Source organism: Arvicanthis niloticus, chromosome 20 (assembly GCF_011762505.2).
Source record: "Arvicanthis niloticus isolate mArvNil1 chromosome 20, mArvNil1.pat.X, whole genome shotgun sequence".
Lineage (NCBI taxonomy): Eukaryota > Metazoa > Chordata > Mammalia > Rodentia > Muridae > Arvicanthis > Arvicanthis niloticus.
This window is the reverse complement of record NC_047677.1, coordinates 48,785,003-48,805,462: the sequence shown is the minus strand read 5'-3', so window position 1 is coordinate 48,805,462 and position 20,460 is coordinate 48,785,003. Positions and strand designations below refer to the sequence as shown.

At 44.2% G+C, this 20,460-nt stretch overlaps 1 protein-coding gene across 1 annotated transcript; it reads right to left on the bottom strand.

The window, feature by feature from the left end:
* Positions 1 to 923: 923 nt before the first annotated feature.
* LOC117724437 (butyrophilin-like protein 1) lies at positions 924 to 17,553 on the bottom strand. Its single transcript, XM_034524243.2, is given in 10 exon segments — positions 924 to 1,126; positions 1,129 to 1,446; positions 2,380 to 2,406; positions 4,357 to 4,383; positions 4,575 to 4,601; positions 4,718 to 4,738; positions 5,559 to 5,759; positions 5,864 to 6,145; positions 15,139 to 15,492; positions 17,107 to 17,553. Coding segments are annotated over 10 exon segments (1,539 nt in total). The 5' UTR covers positions 17,186 to 17,553.
* Between the last annotated feature and the right edge of the window lie 2,907 nt (positions 17,554 to 20,460).

Below are 20,460 nucleotides of genomic sequence, written 5' to 3'. Positions count from 1 at the left end.
TGCACTACCACGCGTCCCGCCATGATGAAAATGATCTGAACCTCTGAAACTGTAAGCAAGCCTCCAGTTAAGAGTTGCCTTGGTCATGGTGGCTCTTCATAGCAATAGAACAGTGGCTAAGGAACAACTCAGAGAGGAAAGGGTTAACATCATCTCAGGACTCCCAGGTCACACTCCATGACTGAGGAAGCCAGAACAGGAAGACAAGACAGGAACCTAGAGGCAGGAACTGATGCAGAGATCACGAAGGAACACAGTTTACTGGCTTGCTCCCCAAGGCTTGCTTGGTTTTCTTTCTTATATACCCCAGGACCTCCTGTCTAGGGGTGGCTCCACCCACAGTGGTCTGGGTCTTTGCACATCAATCATCAATCAAGAGAATGTTCTTCAGAGTTGCCCTCAGGCCAGTTTATAGAGGCAATTCCTCCATTGACACTCCTTCTCAGATGATTCTAGCTTGAGTCAACTTGACAAAAACCCAACCAGCACATTGTTGGCTTGCAGTATGTTAGACATAAAGAAAGAATAACAGTGGGGCTCAGAATCCATTGTATGCTTGCATGAAAATGGACCTGTGCAGCTCTGTATAATTAGTAATAGTGACGATGATGATGACGATGATTATGATAATGAGAGGACCATGGTGTGCAAGCAGGGAGCAAATGTGATATCAGATTCAGAAAACCAGGAATTCATTTATCTTAGGAATGATCAAACACATTTATGTCAAAAGAAGGAAGACTATTAACAATTATAACACCATGCACAACACAAATGGTCCGAGAATCTTGTCCAGGATCTGATCCCAGAGGCTCATGGAATCTCAGGTTAAGAGGCCTCCCGGCCAGAGGTCCCTGTACCTGGCCAGGAGGACCTTACAGGTGGCACACTGCAGCACCCACCCATTGAGTTCCCTGTGCACATCACTTAGGGCTGTGCTGTTGGAGAGAGCTCCATGAATTACGTTTGAAGTAAGGATAGAGTGATCCCAAGAAAGTGTCCTGGGCAAAGGAAAAGATGTGTGTCTCATCAGTCATGTTATAGAAAGAGAGGTCGTTATCCTCCTGATCCAAGAAGATGGCAGTCTTCAGTGGATGTGTCTCCAGTGGCAGAGGTTCTTCCAAAAAATGTTTTGGGAACTGAAGGCAAGAGCCCTGTATTCGTCTCCCTTCTTTTCCAGGACTCTGAATTTCCTCAAGGAGCCTGTGGGTGATGCATCCTGAGTGTACAGCTCATAAACTCCTAGTGTCCACTCCTCCATGTCCTCGACATCCATCTCCCAGTAGTATCGCCCCAACATGAAGCCTTCCTGGGAGAGCATGATGATGTTGTGGTCTCCTTGTGAGCTGCTGACAGATGGATCTGCTGTCTCCTTACCTCTGTTTTCTTCTGTCTTTGAGTCAGACTTGTCCTGGGTAGGCATTTCATGATTTATCATCACATGAGCTGGAAGGGAAGAGAAGGAGAGGAGGAAGGGGTAGGGGGGGAGGAAGGGGGTGGAGGAAGATGGGAGGTGGAGAAGGAGGAGGGGTGAAGGAGAAGGAGGAGTAGAGGGGGAGGGGCAGAGGAGGAGGAGAAGGGGCAAAGGAGGAGAAGAGGTGGAGGAAAAGGGGCAGAAGAGGAGGGTCAGAGGAGAAGAACGGGTGGAGGAGGAGGGGCAAAGGAGGAAGAGGAGCAGAGGAGGAGGAGAGATGGAGGAGGAGGGTCAGAGGAGGAGGAGGAGTGGAGAAGGGGCAGACAAAGCCACCACTGTAATGTTTTATCTCAATAACTGTGTTCAAAGCTAGCGCTGTGTGTAGGAGTCAACCAGACAAACAAAGGCTTAAGGAGACTGGGTGTGGAGAGCTGGCACATCTACACTCTTCGGTGTATTGGGCTGAGTCCTCTCATGGCACAGTCTGAGCTCTGCATTTCTGCATCTCATTCTAGCTTGGGTCTTGGGAGAACATGGAGTGAGCCAGGACATGAAGTGATTATGTAAGAATATTGTTCACCCCACGTTCTAAATCAGAGTGTTGTTCCTCAATTATGGAAGGGCCAGTCACAAGCTGAGCCTTGGTAATTTCTGTTATCCAAGCTCAGTGGATCCCATGGATAAAAACACCCACTGGGCCAGTGTGTTGAGGTGGGAACACAACAGCATGGCTGAGTCTGGCAGTGGATTCCAGCACAGGCTCGCACAGCAGAATCTCTTCCTCTCTTCCACACTCTCAGCTTGAGCATGTGTCTGCCAGGAAGATCACATAAGACACCACAGAGCTGACTGGGGGAGTGGTGCTCAGTGGCTTGCCTGGTGTGTGCAGGGTTTGACACTCATTTCTAAAACGAGAAACAGAACCCCAGAAACAACCTCTGAGGCAAATGAGCAAATGCACTCACCCAGCTGGAACAGTTCCATCCTCCAGTCTGGAAGAGAGCAGAACAAACACCTGCATGCAATGAAGGCAAAGGAGGCGTGCACCCACTGCTCTCTCCCCTCACTTTCTCCCTCCTCTCTCCTTCCTCACTAAGCCCCTCAGACTTTCTAGTGTCCAGAAACTCCCAGCATGTGGGCTGCTCTCTGTGCTGCCTCAGGGCCTGCTCCCTAGAGACTCAAGGCAACAGGTGGAGGTGGGGGAGGATGAGAGTGGGGTTGGGGATGGGGGTGGGGGTGGGAGAGGATAAAGGTGAGGGTGGGCGTGGAAATGAGAGTGAGGATGTATAGGGGAGGGGTCTAGATGAAGGTAAGGGTGGGAGTTGGGATGAGGGTGAAGGTAGGAGTAGGGATGAGAGTGGGGATGAGGGTGAGTATAGGAGAGGGGATGAGTGTGAGTGTAGGAGTGGGACTGGGGATGAGGATGTGTGGGAGAGAGGATGAAAGTGTGGATGGTAAGGGTGGGAGTGGGGGTAGGGGTGAGAGTAAGGATGAGGGTGGGGTTCGGGGTGAGGGTAGGAGTGAGGATGAAGGTGGGGATGGGGTGGGGATGAGGGTGATGGTGGGGATGAGGGTTGGAGTGGGTGATCAGTTCCTCTTGCTCAGATGTAGCAGCTGCTAGGCCTCCAGGTTTTATTCAGAACTTAGATAGGTCTGTAGCCTTGGGAGGAGGGACAGATAAGGACTTTTTTCCTGTTAGGTAGATCACTGGGGTCTCACTGAACCTTCCTCCACACACACAAAGAAATTAGCTTCTTATATGTAGTGGGGAGAGGACAGGAGTGGAGAGGAGTCCTCTCTCTCCATTCCGCAGTGAAGAGAGTGGCTGACTCCCCAGCTGCCTGAGCTCACGTGTCCATCCTCAGTGCATAGCTTTCTTTTTTGAAACCACAGAAAGGATTTAAAAAGATTTATTTTTAAATTTTATTTTATGTGTGTGAGTTTGCCTGCATGCATCATGTGTACTGTGTGAGTGCAGTGCCAGCAGAGGCCAGAGAGGGCGCCAGGTTCCCTGTGATGGAAGTTACAGGTGGTTAGGAGCCACCATACAAGGACAGTGGGAACTGAACTCAGGTTCTTTGCAAGAGTAGCCACTGGTCTTAGCTGCTGAGGTCTCTCCAGCCTCTGCTGGAACATCTTAAGCAAATCATTGAAAAGTCCCATTAGACATTGCTTCCTGATCTGTCAGAGGTCCCACTAAGTGTGCCCTGCAAGCACTCAGGCTGCCTGGAGTGTCCTGGTTTCTAGTTTATGTTCCTTGGGAACTTTCAACTTCCACAGGGTCAGAGGTGACAGCTGTGCCACCTATGTGTGGCACAATGTCTGATGAATGGAAATTGCACAGATGGGGCCAAGAAAATGACCTAGGGTATTTATGTACTTCATACACACACACACACACAAACACACACACACACACACCCCACTTATAAACACATCGCACACTCACACATCACACACACTTGCATACACATCACACATATACTCACATACACACACCCCCAGTCACACACACACACATCACACATCACATGCACACACATTCACTCACACATGTGTACACACTCATACACATCATGCATATACACACATTCACACACATATTATATAAACAATAACTCTAGTTGCTTTTCCTTTTTCCTTAGCTATAGAAAATAACTGACTGAATCCCCAGCAAAATTGACCACAACTTGACAGGCGTGGTGGTGTATACCTGAAATCCTAGCATTTGGGAGGTGGAGGCAGGAGGACCAGGAGCTCAGACCCAGCCTCAGCTACAGAGCATGTTGTGTGAGACCCTGTCTCAAAACACTTTCTTCTCGTTTTTTTTTTTTTTTTTTTTTTTTTTTCAGATTGCAAGTTGACAGCCATTAAAGTGTGCATGTACAGGTTGTGTGTGTTTAAGGGTTACTGTCAACACTCAATGCCCAGGAGTCACTCACCAGGGTAGAGGAAGGCCTTCTTCCAGTCTGCAATAGAACAGACCCAAGACATTTGAGTACTGACTTCTGGCCCCACAAGTCCACCCATCCCCCATTTCCTCTAAGTTTTCTGCACTGGTCACCATTAACCCTTTCAGTCCCTTCATCCCCACCCTCAAAGGCTACTGAGGGGGACTTTGCATCAGGGAATCTGAGGTGCAGGACCCATGGTCTCTTACCTTCTCTGTACAGCGCCTTCCTCCGATCTGAAAACAGAAAACAAACAAGCAAAAAGCCCAACATTGGATACATGACGGAAGTGGGGGCGGGGGTTGGGGAGGAGAAACAAATGTTAAGGAGAGGAAGGAAAAGCTAGACTCACCTAGGTCGGCCTGGAGGTCATCTGAAAGAAAAGGGAGGTGTAAAACCCGTCAAACTGAGTGTCAGCCTGTCCTGAGCCTGGACAGTAGCTAATGAATTAGGCTTGGCGGTCCCTTTGGGGCCATAATAAAGGAGATGAGCATGCGCATAGGGACACTGTAACCGGATAAGGTGCTATGGGGTCACAGAGCAATGTCCCAGCTCCTTGGGAGTTTAAGGCGTTTTAGGGCTTCTCAAACCCAACCCCTTCTTGATTGATTGACGAAAATCTGATACTGGAGAACCTGCAGCATTGTCTGGAGGAGTGTGGGCGTGGGGGCTGAGGGGAGGGGAGGAGTGTGGGCGTGGGGGCTGAGGGGAGGGGAGGAGTGTGGGCGTGGGGGCTGAGGGGAGGGGAGGAGTGTGGGCGTGGGGGCTGAGGGGAGGGGAGGAGTGTGGGCGTGGGGGCTGAGGGGAGGGGAGGAGTGTGGCCGTGGGGGCTGAGGGGAGGGGAGGAGTGTGGGCGTGGGGGCTGAGGGGAGGGGAGGAGTGTGGGCGTGGGGGCTGAGGGGAAGGGAGGAGTGTGGGCGTGGGGGCTGAGGGGAGGGGAGGAGTGTGGGCGTGGTGGCTGAGGAGAGGGGTGGAGTGTGGGCATGGGAAAAGCATGGGACTGTCAAGAGCAGGGTGTGAAGGCTGTGGTTTGAGGCCACAACTCAGAGGTCTGATGTGCCCCCCCCCCCCCCCCCCGCCTTTGTTCTCTGTAAGACAGATGCTCCGTGGAACCCCTGTATCCCGTGTTTCTCCAGCTCCCCAATCTCCAGCCTTTCCACAAACCGAGACTGATTCTGCGGTCCCCATTATACCTCTGACCTTCAGTGCAGTTTTCGTCTCCTTCTTCATCTGAAGTATTTCATCATGTTCTTTTGAACATTTCTTCATTTCTCTCCTTTTGACTCGATGTTCTTTCCAGGCAGCGAGGCTGATCCCACCAAGGAGGAGCAATAGTATGGGGAGGAAGCAAGCCAGGGCTAGGCTCCATGGACACGTGGTGGGGAAGAAGGGCTCTGACAGGGTGCATGAGGATAGTCAGAAACTGGTCTGGTGGTCTTTCAACTCTACTTCCTCCCCTCCCTACCCCCCACTCCGTTAGAGTTCGGTCCTCACCTACCTGGGAGGAGGATGGCCTTCGATTTCTCCTGGTTGTAGATAGGATTTTGGATGGAGCAGATCACGTGGCCTACAGCTCTATCTGTGACCAAAAGAGACGCTTCCACGTGGAAGAGCCTGTCTCTGTCTTGGACCTGTGACTCAGAGGAAGACAGTAGAGTGTCCCCGACGGTGTCTCTCCACTGCACCTTGGGTTTTGGGAACCAGCCACTTGAGGAGCTCAACACTCGGATCCCATCATTCTCAAGTCCTGTCATGTGAACAAGAGGGGCAGAGCCTAAACCTGAGGAGAGAGGACAGGAGCTTGAGGCCAGCGGCCTGAGGGAAGACGACCTTCACTATACCTAAGAGGTCAGCTGAGGCTACCCTGGGATGCTGCTTGACCTCAGCTTACTGTCTATGCGTGTGCGTGGACTGGCAGAGGTTAAGGATCGTTCTAGGAAAAGTTAAAACTTGAAAATTGGCCCAATTTTTATTTTCTGTCTTGGTTTACTGAAAGTTAATGCTAGAGGGTGTCAGTGTTACTACCAAATATACTTTCTGGGGTCTTCTAAGATGTGGAAACAGGCTCAGAGGGTTGGACATGTGTAACAGTGAGCAGAGTGCACACTGTGCAAACATGAAGCCCAGAGTTCACTTTCCCAAAGCCACATAAAAACTGGGTGTGATGGCCCAAGATCGGGAACCAGACAGGTGGGTCCCTGGGGTTAACTGACCACTTGGCTTAGCTGAAATAGTGAGAGGCCAGTGAGATTCCTGTCTCAAAAGACATGGGGGACAGTAACTTGGGGTTGACCTCTGCCTTCCACACATACACAGATATACACATGTTGCAGTAAATCTCTTGCCCATAGGGAGTCCATAGAATAAAGACAGAAGTCAATAAATATCAAATGAAAGCTGCATGCCTAGATTGGGCAGATTTACCATTAAACTACACTATTCCCCGGCTATGAGAGCTCTTAACAACTTGCAGTTTCCTAGGTCAAGTCCTTCTCCGTCTTCTCTGCTTCCAGCAACTGCCTCTGCTTCCACCAACCGCCTCTGCTTCCACCAACTCTCTCGCCCCAACAGCTCTTTCACTCTTTTCCTCTTCCCCTCCTCTGGCTCCTCCCACTCCTCTTCTACTGCCCAATCACTGGCTGTAGCCTTTATTTAACAAATTTGATTGGACACAAGGTTTACAAGATTCACTCCTCCTTCGCAGCCCCTCCCAGGAGTGGAATTACCATGAAAACAAGAGGCTAGGTCTATCCACCACATTTCCCCCTTTTTGTCCAATAAAATTTTTTTTTCTTTTCACATATTAATTGAACTCTAACTATATTACCATGTTGTGATTGTTAAAGAACAAGATAAACCTAATACCCAGTCCATCCTTTTTGTTAACTAAATAGAACCTTGCCATCTTTCTCAATTAAAAAAAAAAAAAACTTAGTTCGGAACCTGGCTCATGTCCTGTCTTCAGAATGAATAGCATCTGAAAACCATCCTCTCAAAGTAAATAGCCTGGATTGGCTGTGAGATTATAAATCTTCAACCCCATCAGAAATCCAGGATAACTAGTTAATTAAAGATATGGGAAGCACAAAGCGTGGCTTCTAAAACTCAACCAATTTAAATAGACCACTGAACATCTAGACAGTTCCTTATTTCAAAACATTGAAGCATCTGGTCTTCAGCCTTCTGGCCCAGGATCATCTGACAGACCTAGTAATGCAGAATTACTAAGGGCTGATTACTCTGTCTTGGCAGATATAATCAGTTGACTGTTCCACAAGTGTGTTTCTTTTCTGCACAATATTTCGTCTGTAGATGAAAAGAGGCAATTCTTGCCTAGTGGCTGTCATACCACAACTGGAGTAACTCCAAAGATGCTCAAATTCTTCTTAGAATCCAAGACTGGGAAGCTGTCAGGATCAGATAGGTCTCCAATAAAGTAAATGTTTATATAAGAATGTTTGTAATGTCAATTCTATGGATTTCTGACATTTTTGAAAATCAACTATGTAAGGCAATCTGAACAGTTGTCTGTTAATTCCTTTCCACTATTTCTAATTAAAATCTAGAAAACATCCTAACAGTAAGCAATGAGCCATGCAATTACCATAGGCCTCTGACTCACAAGCCTACCATCTCAAATCAGGTGGGTTTTTTTTTTTTTTTGTCTTTTCTTATTTTTTTTGATTAAAAAGGACTGGGTCTAAGCCTTGTATTTCTAAATAAGATATATAGGCACAATGCCTACATGAGAGTAAAATATTAATCCCACTTAATTCCTGAGATTTAGCTCTCTAATTCCCTTCCTGTCTGAAGCTACATTTGTAAAGTATTCCTTAAATTACAACACATGTATAATTTACAAAGTCACCAGAACCATCCACCCCAACATAAGGAACTGGGGCGATGATCTCCTTTTGTCTGCTTCCAGCTGAATTGGGGCAAAGAATTCCCATCTGGGGGCCCAAAGGGAAACTGGAAAATTGGCTTAGTCAAAGGAGAGCTAGCTGGCATCATTTGCCTTGAAGTCACTGTGTACTGAGAAAGTTCATAGCAAAGCTGACACCATAACTGTTACAGTCAGAAAGGCTGGACAGGCAAGCTAGCTGTTCTGGAAAAGTTCTGGAAGCAAGTCCTTAAAAGAAGCAGCTTCGATGCAGTTGCAGTAGAATCAAGCACGAAGCTGGAATAGGAGGTCCCAGAGACTCAGCACCCCCGAGTATAAATCATGCTAGGGCTGAGTTTCTCTTCTTTCATCCTGTAACATATAAAACTTAAAAGCAACAGGTAGTTTTATAAAAAAACATTCACATGGAACATGTAGGGCACACAGCTTTGTAAATGAAGATCAATAAAGAAAGGCCACTGCCCTCTTCAGGTTAGTTTGATTACTTAATCAAACTATATATAACTTATATACATGCCCTCATAAAGGATGGCATGTATTAAATCATGAGAAATTATTACCCAATTAAATGTTCTTGGCTTTGTATTGACATTTTAGTCCCAGCCAGTTAAGTCCATATAAGAGACATAACACCATATATACATCACCCATTTGGTTGGTTGAGTTAGTCTCCCTTTTCTTCTGTGTCAACTAGTGCTTCAGGGGGTCTCCCTTTGTCATTTCTGATCTTTATCAACTTGGAAGGAACCCACAGCTTTTCTTTTCCTGTGGAAACATAAACATAACCTCTCCCCCCAGCATAACACATTTCCCACTTTCCATTCTGACGTCATAATATCCTTAATATAAACAGGTTGATTTAGTTCAGTAGTTTTTTTCCACCATCCAATGTCTCTCAGCAGCTGTGGTGTTTTGTTCATTAGCATTTAAAAAATTTAGAGTTAATAAAGCACTATGTGATCTATCTTTGGGGGTTCTTATTGATCCTTTTTGCCTATTAAGCATCTCCTTTAGAGTTCGATTAGATCTCTCCACAACTGCTTGTCCCGTAGGATTATGTGATATGCCTGTAACATGTTTTATATTATAATATGTAAAAAACTTCTCCATCTTATTAGAGGTATATGCTGGACCATTGTCTGTTTTAATTTGTATGGGTATTCCCATAATGGCCATGACGTCTAACAAATGGGTAATTACAGAATCAGCCTTTTCTGATGCCAAGGCAGTTGCCCATTGAAATCCTGAATATGTGTCTATAGTATGGTGCACATATTTCAGTTTACCAAACTCTGTAAAATGAAAGACATCCATTTGCCGAATGTCATTTCTTTGAGTACCCTTAGGGTTAGTTCCTGTAGGCAATGGAGTTTGGTTATATAATGAGCAAGTAGGGCATTGCCTCACAATTTCCTTGGCTTGTTGGCAAGTAATAGAGAACCCTTTCTTTAAACCTTTGCTATTAACATGATGGTTTTTTTTTTTATGAAATTCTGAAGCCTCTAGCATGCTTCCTATCAATAGCTGGTCGATATCATTATTACCTTGTGCTAGAGGGCCTGGCAGACCTGTATGGGATCTTATGTGTGTTATATATATTGGGTTACTTCTATTTCTAATAATTTGTTGTAGTTGAATAAATAATGAGGTCAATTCAGAATTATCTTGAATAAGTTCAACAGTCTCTATGTGTAAAACAACCCTTTCGGCATATTGAGAGTCAGTTACTATATTAAGGGATTCTTGAAAATCTGACAATACCATGATTATTGCATATAATTCAGATTTTTGAACTGACTTATAGGGACTCTCAGCCCCCTTACTTATGTCTTCTGATTTATATCCTGCCTTTCCTGATTTACTAGCATCAGTGTAAAATGTAGGGGCTCCAGATATCGGAGTTCCTTTTAAAATACGAGGGATAATCCAATTAGTTCTTTTTATGAACTGAAGCCGCTTGCTTTTAGGATATTTGTTGTTAATCTCTCCCAAAAAGTTACTACATGCTCTTTGCCAATGTTCATCTTGTGCCCATAACGAGGTAATTTCTGCATTAGTAAAAGGTACAACAATTTCAGCCAGGTCCATTCCAACTAATTGTCTAAGTCTCATTTTTCCTTTCAGTATTAATTCAGAAACCTTCTCAACGTAAGTTTTTAACTTTTTACTCTGTTTATTAGCTAAAAATATCCACTCTAGGATATAATCTTCTCTCTGCATAAGAATTCCAGTAGGAGAGTGAGTAGAAGGTAAAATAACTAAGATGCAGGCCATTTTGGGATCAATACGATCTAGATGTGTATCCTGCAGTTTTCTTTCTACTAAGGCTAACTCCTTCTCAGCTTCAGGAGTCAATTTCCTAGGACTATTTAAATCTTTATCACCTTGTAAGGTTTGAAATAAATTACTTAGTTCTTGAGTGGTCAAGCCAATTGCTGGTCGCAGCCAGTTTATATCTCCAAGTAGCTTCTGAAAATCATTTAGGGTTCTTAACTGGTTTCTTCTAATTTGTACCTTTTGTGGCTTAACTGTTTGCAGACTTATCTTATATCCTAGATAATTAATAGAATCTCCTCTTTGTATTTTTTGGGGGGCTATTTGCAATCCCCAGCAAGGCAAGATTTTCTTTACTTCATCAAATTTTTTTCCACGATATTAATATCTGAATCAGCCAACAAAATATCATCCATATAATGATAAATGATGGATTTGGGAAACCTTTTGTGAATTATCTCCAATGGCTGTTGTACAAAGTATTGACACAAGGTAGGACTATTTACCATTCCTTGTGGTAAGACTTTCCAATGATATCTCTTTACTGGGCAAACTTTATTAAAGGTAGGTACTGAGAAAGCAAACCTTTCCCTATCACATTCATGTAGAGGAATTGTGAAGAAACAATCTTTCAGATCAATCACTATAATGGGCCAATTCTTCGGCAACAAGGAAGGCAATGGAATACCAGGCTGCAAAGAACCCATAGGCTGAATAATATTATTAATTGCTCTGAGATCTGTCAACATCCTCCATTTGCCAGATTTCTTTTTAATGACAAATACTGGAGAATTCCAAGGACTGGTAGACTCTTCAATATGTTGAGCCTCCAGTTGTTCCTGGACCAGCTGTTCTAATACCTGTAATTTTTCTTTTGTCATAGACCACTGCTCAATCCAAATGGGTTGATTAGACAACCACTTTAGTGATAATGTTGTTGGTGTCTTGGTAGCAATGGCTCTTTGGGGTAGAGCTAAATTGTCGGCCTCTACCATATGTTGTTTATGAACAGCTTGGACAGTGTGAGACTGCCTTAAATAACGTTTCTTAACAAATTTTAAATTTTTATTAGGAGCCTGATGAATTTCATGATTAAACATTGACACTGAGGGGATATTAATCTGGGTTTTCCACTGTTGTAATACATCTCTTCCCCATAAGTTCATGGCTATATCAGCCACGTATGGCCTCAATTTTCCTAGCTGACCTTCTGGTCCTATACATTTAAGCCATATGGTGCTTTGTTTTATTTTGGATAAAGTTCCAAGTCCTTGAAACTGGATGTCTACTTCATGAAGTGGCCAACTTTCAGGCCAAGAATTTGGAGAAATAACAGTGACATTTGCTCCAGTGTCAACCATCCCCTCAATCTCAGTATTATTCACTAGTATTCTTAGTTTTGGTCTTTGATCTTCTATAGAATTTTGCCAAAATATTTGCTTTTGACTCCCTGTGGGGCCTTCTGAATTGTCTATAAAACCTTCCTCAGCCTTATCTGGTCTTACAACATTTGTTTTTGAAGCAGTGACATTTAATTTTCCTGGGAAAGAGAACTCTCTTTGTCTGGCATTGGGGCCTGCAAGAGGCCCCCCTGGAAGTTTTTTGGCAGGGTATTGCCCCATTTGTCTGTTGTTGCTCTACAATCCTTAATTAGATGTTGGCCTTTGCCACATCTTTGACAAATTCCAGAAAGCTTAGGCCCCCATTTAGTATTATTTTTATTTGTCCTGTTGTCATTTCTGAGATGACCCCATTTACCACAATTAAAACATTTGAAACCCTGGGTCAACTCTATGTTACTAGTTGCAGCTTTTCCTATTACTGACATATCAGCTGAGTGAGATCCAACATCAGCTGTGTATCTAATCCATTCATCTATTGATGCTGACCTTGCCCTCAGTGGTTTGATTACTTTCTTGCATTTAGCAGTTGCATTTTCAAAGGCTAAAGACTCAATTATTGCCTTTCTTGCTAATGAATCTGATATACTCCTTTAGACAGCTGAGGTTAGCCTTTGTAAAAAGTCAGGGAAGGTTTCTTTTGGCCCTTGTATGACTTGAGTAAATGGTTCAAGTCTCTTCCCGGATTCTGCAACTTTGTCTCAGGCATTTAAAGCTGACAATCTACACAATGCCAGAGTTTCTTCATCATATACAGCTTGCACCTCTATTTCAGCAAAACGACCTTCACCAAGCAGTTGGTCTATAGAAATCTCTTTTCCTCTGGCTCTATTTTGTCGTGCTATCTCCCTCACCTCATCTCTCCACCATGCAACACATTGTAAATTTGTGGCAGGTTCTAATATAGCTCTTGCCATATCTTTCCAGTCTTGGGGGATTATTCTATTTTTAATAGCCCAAGAAGTCAGAATTTGTTTAACAAATGGTGAGTGCATACCAAAATTAGTGACACTTTCCTTAAATTTTCTCAGATCTAATACATCTACAAGTTGCCATTCAAATTCTTCATAACCCTGTGGGTAAACGTTTGGAGGTCTTTGTTGTATAGTAACCGGATAGACCAAGGTGTGTTTTCTAATAACTCTTGGTTGATTTTCTCTATTTACTTCTGTCTTAACCTCAGTATTTTCCTCAGCTGAAAATTTAAATTCCTCCCTTAAGGTTTGTATACATGCTTCATATGTTTCTTTATATTGTAATTGTTTCCATTCCTCATTATTTTCTATCTGTTTCTCCATCTGATCTGTGAGCTGTTGTATGCTCTGTTTGATCATCTTTTCTAGCTCCTGTAACTTCTGTTCTAAGCCCTGCTTCCATTCCTCATTATTTTCTATCTGTTTCTCCATCTGATCTGTGAGCTGTTGCATGCTCTGTTCGATCATCTTTTCTAAGGCAGAGAATTTTTATCTAGAGCTCTGTCTTTTGAGAAGACATAGAATATCAAAAAAATAAATATAGCAATACTGATAAATAATAAAGTGTTCCCTAAGTTGATTTCTGTCAAACCATTTGAAATATCATCATATAAAGCCCAAAAGATATCCATTGTTTTTGTCATCTTTAACTATCAAAATATGTTTCTTTTTTTTATATTAAAAAATTATCTGGTCTGGAGCCCTCAATTCACTGTTTCTACCTGAAAACTACCTCCCAGGCAGTTGTGTTCTAGGATCACCAGTCCCTTGTTACAATTCGTTACTATAACCTTTCTATTTATCTGTTTGGCTTTCTTGACTCAGAGCAGCCTGCAATTTACTCCTCCCAACCTTAAAACCTTTTACATCTATTTATCTGTGTCTATTCACTTTTTTAATTTAATTTTTTAATTTTTTAATTTAAATGACCTACTGGTCTGGCTACAATAACTTGTTTCACTGTTGAATTTTCGGAAGACCCTTCTTTCAGTTTTCATAGGGCAGTGAGCAAGCCCAGCTGTAAGCTGAGTGCTGCTCCTGACCTTGGCCGTTGGGGAAGTTTTTGTACTTTGTAACTTTTTGTTCTTTGTAGATCCTCAGACCTATTCAGCTTTCAATACACTTTCATCTCAAGTTAGTTGAGTTCTAAATAATATGTTGGGCGCCAATTTGTTGCGGTAAATCTCTTGCCCATAGGGAGTCCATAGAATAAAGACACAAGTCAATAAATATCAAATGAATGCTGCATGCCTAGATTGGGTAGATTTACCATTAAACTACACTATTCTCCGGCTATGAGAGCTCTTAACAACTTGCAGTTTCCTAGGTCAAGGTCTTCTCCGTCTTCTCTACTCCCACCAACTGCCTCTGCTTCCACCAACTCTCTTGCCCCAACGGCTCTTTCACTCTTCTCCTCTTCCCCTCCTCTGGCTCCTCCCACTCCTCTTCTACTGCCCAATCACTGGCTGTAGCCTTTATTTAACAAATTTGATTGGACAGAAGGTTTACAAGATTCACTCCTCCTTTGCAGCCCCTCCCAGGAGTGGAATTACCATGACAACAAGAGGCTAGGGCTATCCACCGCATACACATATTTGTGTAAACACACACGAATGCACATATACATGCACACACACAGGCACATACACATATAGGCACACACACAGACACACACGCTGCATACACACACATTCACATACCACATACACACATACTGCATACACACACCACATATACACACACATCACACACATGTACACACATACACAGACACACACACATGCATGCATTCACACACAATGCACATGCACCCACACACCACACATGTGCATACACACACATACACAGACACACACATGCACATGCATGCATGCACAGACACATGCACATACACACCACACATATGCATATACACACATACCATATACACACAAACTCGCACACACCACACACATTGTACACACATACACAGACACACATACACATGCATGCACCCACACACCACACATGCACACACACAGATACACACATACACACACAGATACACACATAGACATGCATGTACACACATGCATGCACATACACACTACACACATGCACACACCACACACAAACACACACACACACACACACACACCTCTTAGGTTCAGAAATGTAAAGTCTGTGATGTTAAACTCTGACGATGACAGTTACATCATGACCCTGTGCCAAGCTCACATACCTGTGACTTGAAGTTCCATGGAGACCTCTTGGGAGGTGAGGTTGTCTGTAAACTGACAGTGGTACAGGCCATCTTCAGAGGCTTGGACCTTCTGTATCTGCAAAGCCACACTTCCAGTGTCGATGGCATGTCTCACCATCTGGGTCCTGCCTCGGTACTCGGGCATCTGCACCTCTCCTTGCTCCTGCCTGTTGTGGAACACCAGCACAGCAGGGGTAAGCTGGGCACGGTACCATCGGATGTGCATGCGAGCTGCACTCTGCTCAGGAAACAACTGGCAGGGCAGGATGGCATCAGTTCCCAGCAGGGCTGTGATGGTCTCAGATGGTCCCTTCACAATAAACCAAGACACTTCTGGGGACCAGAGACATATTGTGGAAGCAAGTTAGAGAAATGAGACTTAAAACAAATAAACAACCCTGCACTTTCATATTTAGGAAACTAAACATATTTTTTTCCTTTGTATTACTTTAGAAAAAGTATTATATTTTAACAGATAAAAATTTAATAGTTATATAAAAGTGTATATGTTTCTCAATCTCTCTCTGTGTATATGTATATATGGGTGTGTCCTTGGGACTTTTACAACATCAATGCTTGTTCAGAAATATTAGCTTCTTTGGTAATTAGAATCGACTCAAATATACAGCCTGTTTATTGTACAGTTTAGGACATGGACACTCTTCAAATATGACAACATAGCCAAGGTCACAAAAGCAGCAGCAGCAGGAGGGAGACAGGGAGGGAGGGAAAGAGGGAAGGATGGATGGAGATAGGGAAGGATGGAGGGAGACAGGGAGGAAGGGCAGGGACAGCTGTGCTGGGGGACTCTGTGGGAATTTAGAGTTGGTGGCCCTGGCCATGAACCCTAGGGAGAGTGATGTTCTGGGCTAGGAGTGTCACTGTGGCCATTGCTAGAGTAGAGACAGGCTCTTTCCAGTTCTGCATCGCTTCCAATCATGGGATGCCTTTGTGACCTGTTCTCATCTACCTAACACCGGGTGTCAGCATGTACACATGTCAGCAGCTCAGTGTAGAAAGTCTATTTCACTATTTCACAGTGAAGTGGAGAATCATGGTTTCACATGAATGCGATTGTTATGCAGCAGTTTGGGCACTGAGTAACATAGCACTTCATGTTATTACTAGAAATAATCCTGCAATAAACTTCACATAATGCATACACACAGATACATAGATTAATGCATGCATACATACATACATACATACATACATACATACACATACACATGGATACAAAAAAGATTTTACACAAAAATTTACAGAACTTTGAATCCGTATCCATGGACATGAACACTTTTGCTACTCGGGCTAGCTGTGCTTGGTGGTAGACAGTTGTCTAGCTTGTACAGTGCCCCGGGTTTCGTCTGAAGTTTTATATTTGCCCCTGTGCCATTCACATGGTCTCCTTTCTGAGTTTTCTCCAGAGTCTGAGAACTTTATCTAAAAGGTGCTTTTGTTTTATGAAGGAAGAGAATAAATGATTTATTTAAGGTCACAACCTAAGAATTCTTAATCCAAACTCTTTGTTCTCCTGTGCACAGAGAACCCCCAATGCATACCTTCCTGGCCACACATCCTCAAACCATGAGCTAGCCTCTCCACATTTAAATTTCTTGACATGCAGCTGGCCACAGCAGGGAGAAAACTCACACACTGTGAACATACAAAGGGTATTTCAACACACAGACACTGTGAAATAGTGAAATAGACTTTCTACACTGAGCTGCTGACATGTGTACATGCTGACACCCGGTGTTAGAGGCCAAACTCACCCACACTCAGTGAAGCTTTAGGTAGATATCACAGTTCTGAGTTTTACAAAAATTACCCAAAGGATCAGGGAGGATATTTTCTTGGACAGTAGATGGCCATGTGATTGCATTTACACAAGAGAAGTCATTCAACATAAGACAGTAAATACAGCACAGAAGGCAGAACACTGACCTTTTGAGACTCCCATAGACACCAGGAGGAGCAGAGGGAGGAGACAACTTGCCAGAGGGAAGGCAGTGGAGCCTTTCATCTTCAGAGTGGAAGGTCAAGTCCAGGTTCACCATAGGAAGGCAACAGGTGAAAGTTCTCAGGAAAAAATATTCCCTGTTCAAAGACTTACTGTTATTCACGGGTTTCTAACTGTGTCTTCCACAAAACCCTTAAGACAAAACCCACCAATCCCACCCCTCTCCAGGGCCTTCCATATCTTCTCTTTATTCTGAAGGCCAACAGTTTCCCTGTGGACGTGGGAAGCTGCCAAGTTCCCATTTTCTCTTGCCTTTCTGTGAGTTCATGGTCTCAAGGGGGATCTTAGAGCTGGATTCTCTGAGTCCGGAATAGGACAGTGAAGCCACACAAGGAAGTAGAAACTCCCACACTCAATCTATCTTCATTCTTCTTAATTACTTATTCATTGTTTTATCTGTCTATTTACTTACTTTTTTTTTCCCAATAAAGGGACCATTTCTCACTATATCCTCATGACTTCAATCCTTCTGTAGGCCACATCTCCCTCAGAAACCACAAACTCTCACTCACCATCTGGACAGAGCTGTGGGTTCCTGGAAGCCCCAGTGATCCTCAGTGCACCCCTAAACCCTGGCTCTGAAGACCATCCACACCTGTGTTACTGTGGTTGCTGGGGCCAGAGTGTCCAATTTCCATAGATGTTCTTGGTGGCAAGGAGGACACACAGGGCTGCCCCCAGGTTCTGCTCCTCATAGAGGAGTCTAGGAGGAAGCTGCAGCCATTTTCAGCTCTTACTTTAAGGCTGGAAGTAATCAAAGCCCAAGGGTCTTTGCACTGGGCTGAGCCACAGACTGATAGGAACTTGAAGGTCTCTTTAAGATATTTCCCCCCTTAAGCTGCTTCCCACGGGGCTAGGGAGAGGCACTCAGGTACTGTGGTCAGATCTGAGGGTCACTCACACAGCTAACCAATTCAAACAATAAAGCCAAGAATGCTTCTACCTCTCCTGTCATGATTGATTTCTGGCCATATGTGTAGAGCCTGGGTCACATGGTGTAGTTCAAGGACAACCTGAACTACATAGGACCATGTCTTAAACAAAATGGCAGCAAAATGGGGGCTCTTTCATCTCTTAATAGGCTTGCATTTAAAAAAATGTATTTCATGTGTATGGGTGCTTGGTCTTCATGGATATCTATGCACCACTTGCATGCAGTATTCATGGAGGCCAGAAGGGGGCGTCAGAACCCCTAAAAGGAAAGTCACAGGCAGGTGTGAGCTGCATTATGGGTGCTGGAAACCAAACCCTGGTCTTCTGCAAGGGCAGCCAGTACCCCTAACCACTGAGCCATCCCCCACCTCCCCTATTTTGCATCTTCATGCTCTACTGTATATTATCACCCCTTTGCAACTGCTGAAAGTCTCATGGTCTTAGTGAATATCTTCCCTGGAGACAAGTTACAGTTAGTTGTGGGTTTCCTAATGTGGGAGTTGGGGGCTGGGAACCAAACTCAGGCTAACCACTGAGCCATCCCTCCAGCCAAATCATGATTTTCTTGGCTCTTGTAAGTTTTTTTCCCCCTATCATTGTGAACAAGATAATAATTGTTCTGGAATTCACAGACTTTCCCTCTCCTTGCTCACCGACAAAGAAGAGAGATGGTGAGAGGCCAGATCTTTTAAGTACAGACTTCATTTTAGAAAACCTGACCTAAGTTTGAACTCAGGTAAACTAACAAGCTGGTGTTAGTTTCCAAGTTGTCCCCCAACAAAACCTGAGCCCAGTCTCTAGCTAATCCCCAACAAGACCAGCATCTCCAGGTTACACCTTTGACGAGACCATTGTCTCCAGGCTATTCCTCCAACAAACCTGCACCCTCAGGGTTACTAGTCCACCCCCTGCCTAATGACCACCAATGCAGAGGGGAGCAGAAGGTAAGTTTGTGATATTACTCCCAGCACCAGACAATTATGTTAAAGGCCACAGTAGCTTTCCTATTAGATGCTTGCACACGTACTCCCTACTATAAAGCCTTGCTCCGATAGATATTTGGGACTGCCTCACCACCAAAACCATCCTGTGTGGTCCATTGAGGAGACCTGAGCTAGCTGGAATAGAATAAAGACCCTGTTGTCAGTTGCATCAGATTGGCCCCTGTCTTTTTTTTTTTTTTTTTTTTTTTTTTAAACAAACACTTTCTTGACTTCCTTGGCACTACAATGGAAGGGCCCAGCTGACACTGTTCACGCTGTGTGTACCCCATCTGGATGAGGCAGATTTAATCAATGTCCATGGAGGATATTTCTAGGCCTGAGTGAATGAGAATCAGAAAGTTGAACCATTTCCCTGTCTATTCAATTCTTTCTTTAGTGAATTCGAGAACTAACCAGGAGATGACACTGTATCTAAGCATCAGATACATTGTAATAGAGCTTGCAAGTGCTTGGCTAAATGGTTGGGCTATAGACACCCTTGTTTCCCATATGTTAATTTATATAATCTCAAAAAATGGACATGGGTTACCATACAACATACAGTCAGATGAAGAAAGGAGGCACCAAGGAAACCTGTAGCTCACTCCAAAGCAACAGTATCAGAAGATTAACTGAAACTGTTACCATGTAATGGCTCTATTGTCTGCACTGAAGCTCTCTTTTCTAATCCTATTTTGTCTTCAGTTTTGAGACCATCTGAAGGATGGAGAGGGCTGACTCCCCGAGTTTTCTGGGAGGAGCCTTCTTGCCTCCAGTTTCCTAAATCCCTTAAATGTCCACCCAATCCATCTTTAAGGACCCTTCATTCCCTGAAGCATCTGGAGCAAGACTCTTAGGAGACCCATGCAGGCATCCAGGAGGAGGCAGGGCAGGGTGACCCAGTCCAGCTCCCTCTCTAAGGTGGTGATAGGTTCTAAAAAACCTTCATCTCTCTAAGAATTTAGACAGTGTGAGTTTTGCCTGATGCTCTCCTGGATGATAGGCAAGAGGGAAGGAGTAGGGGAAGTGCACCACATGGATCCTGAGGGTGGGTGGAGGACAGGTAGCCCTTTGTCATTCCAGAAGTTGTTAGTGAGAATTCAGAGGCTGAGCTCTGCCTGGAAATGCCATTTCTCTCTCTGTTTGCCTCTCCTCTCTCTTTCTCCCTCTCAGTCAGTGAGATAACATGTTCTTCCAAGGAGGGATTAGAAAGACTTTGGGCAGACTAATGACCTCAGAAGATGGCTGTTCCGGTTAGAGCTGTTTCTGGAAAAGGGAAGCGAAGGGTCTTTGTGTGAGTGACAAAGGTCCCTGGTGTTCTTTTGAGAAAGACACTGCAGTTGTCTGAGAGTCACAGCAGAC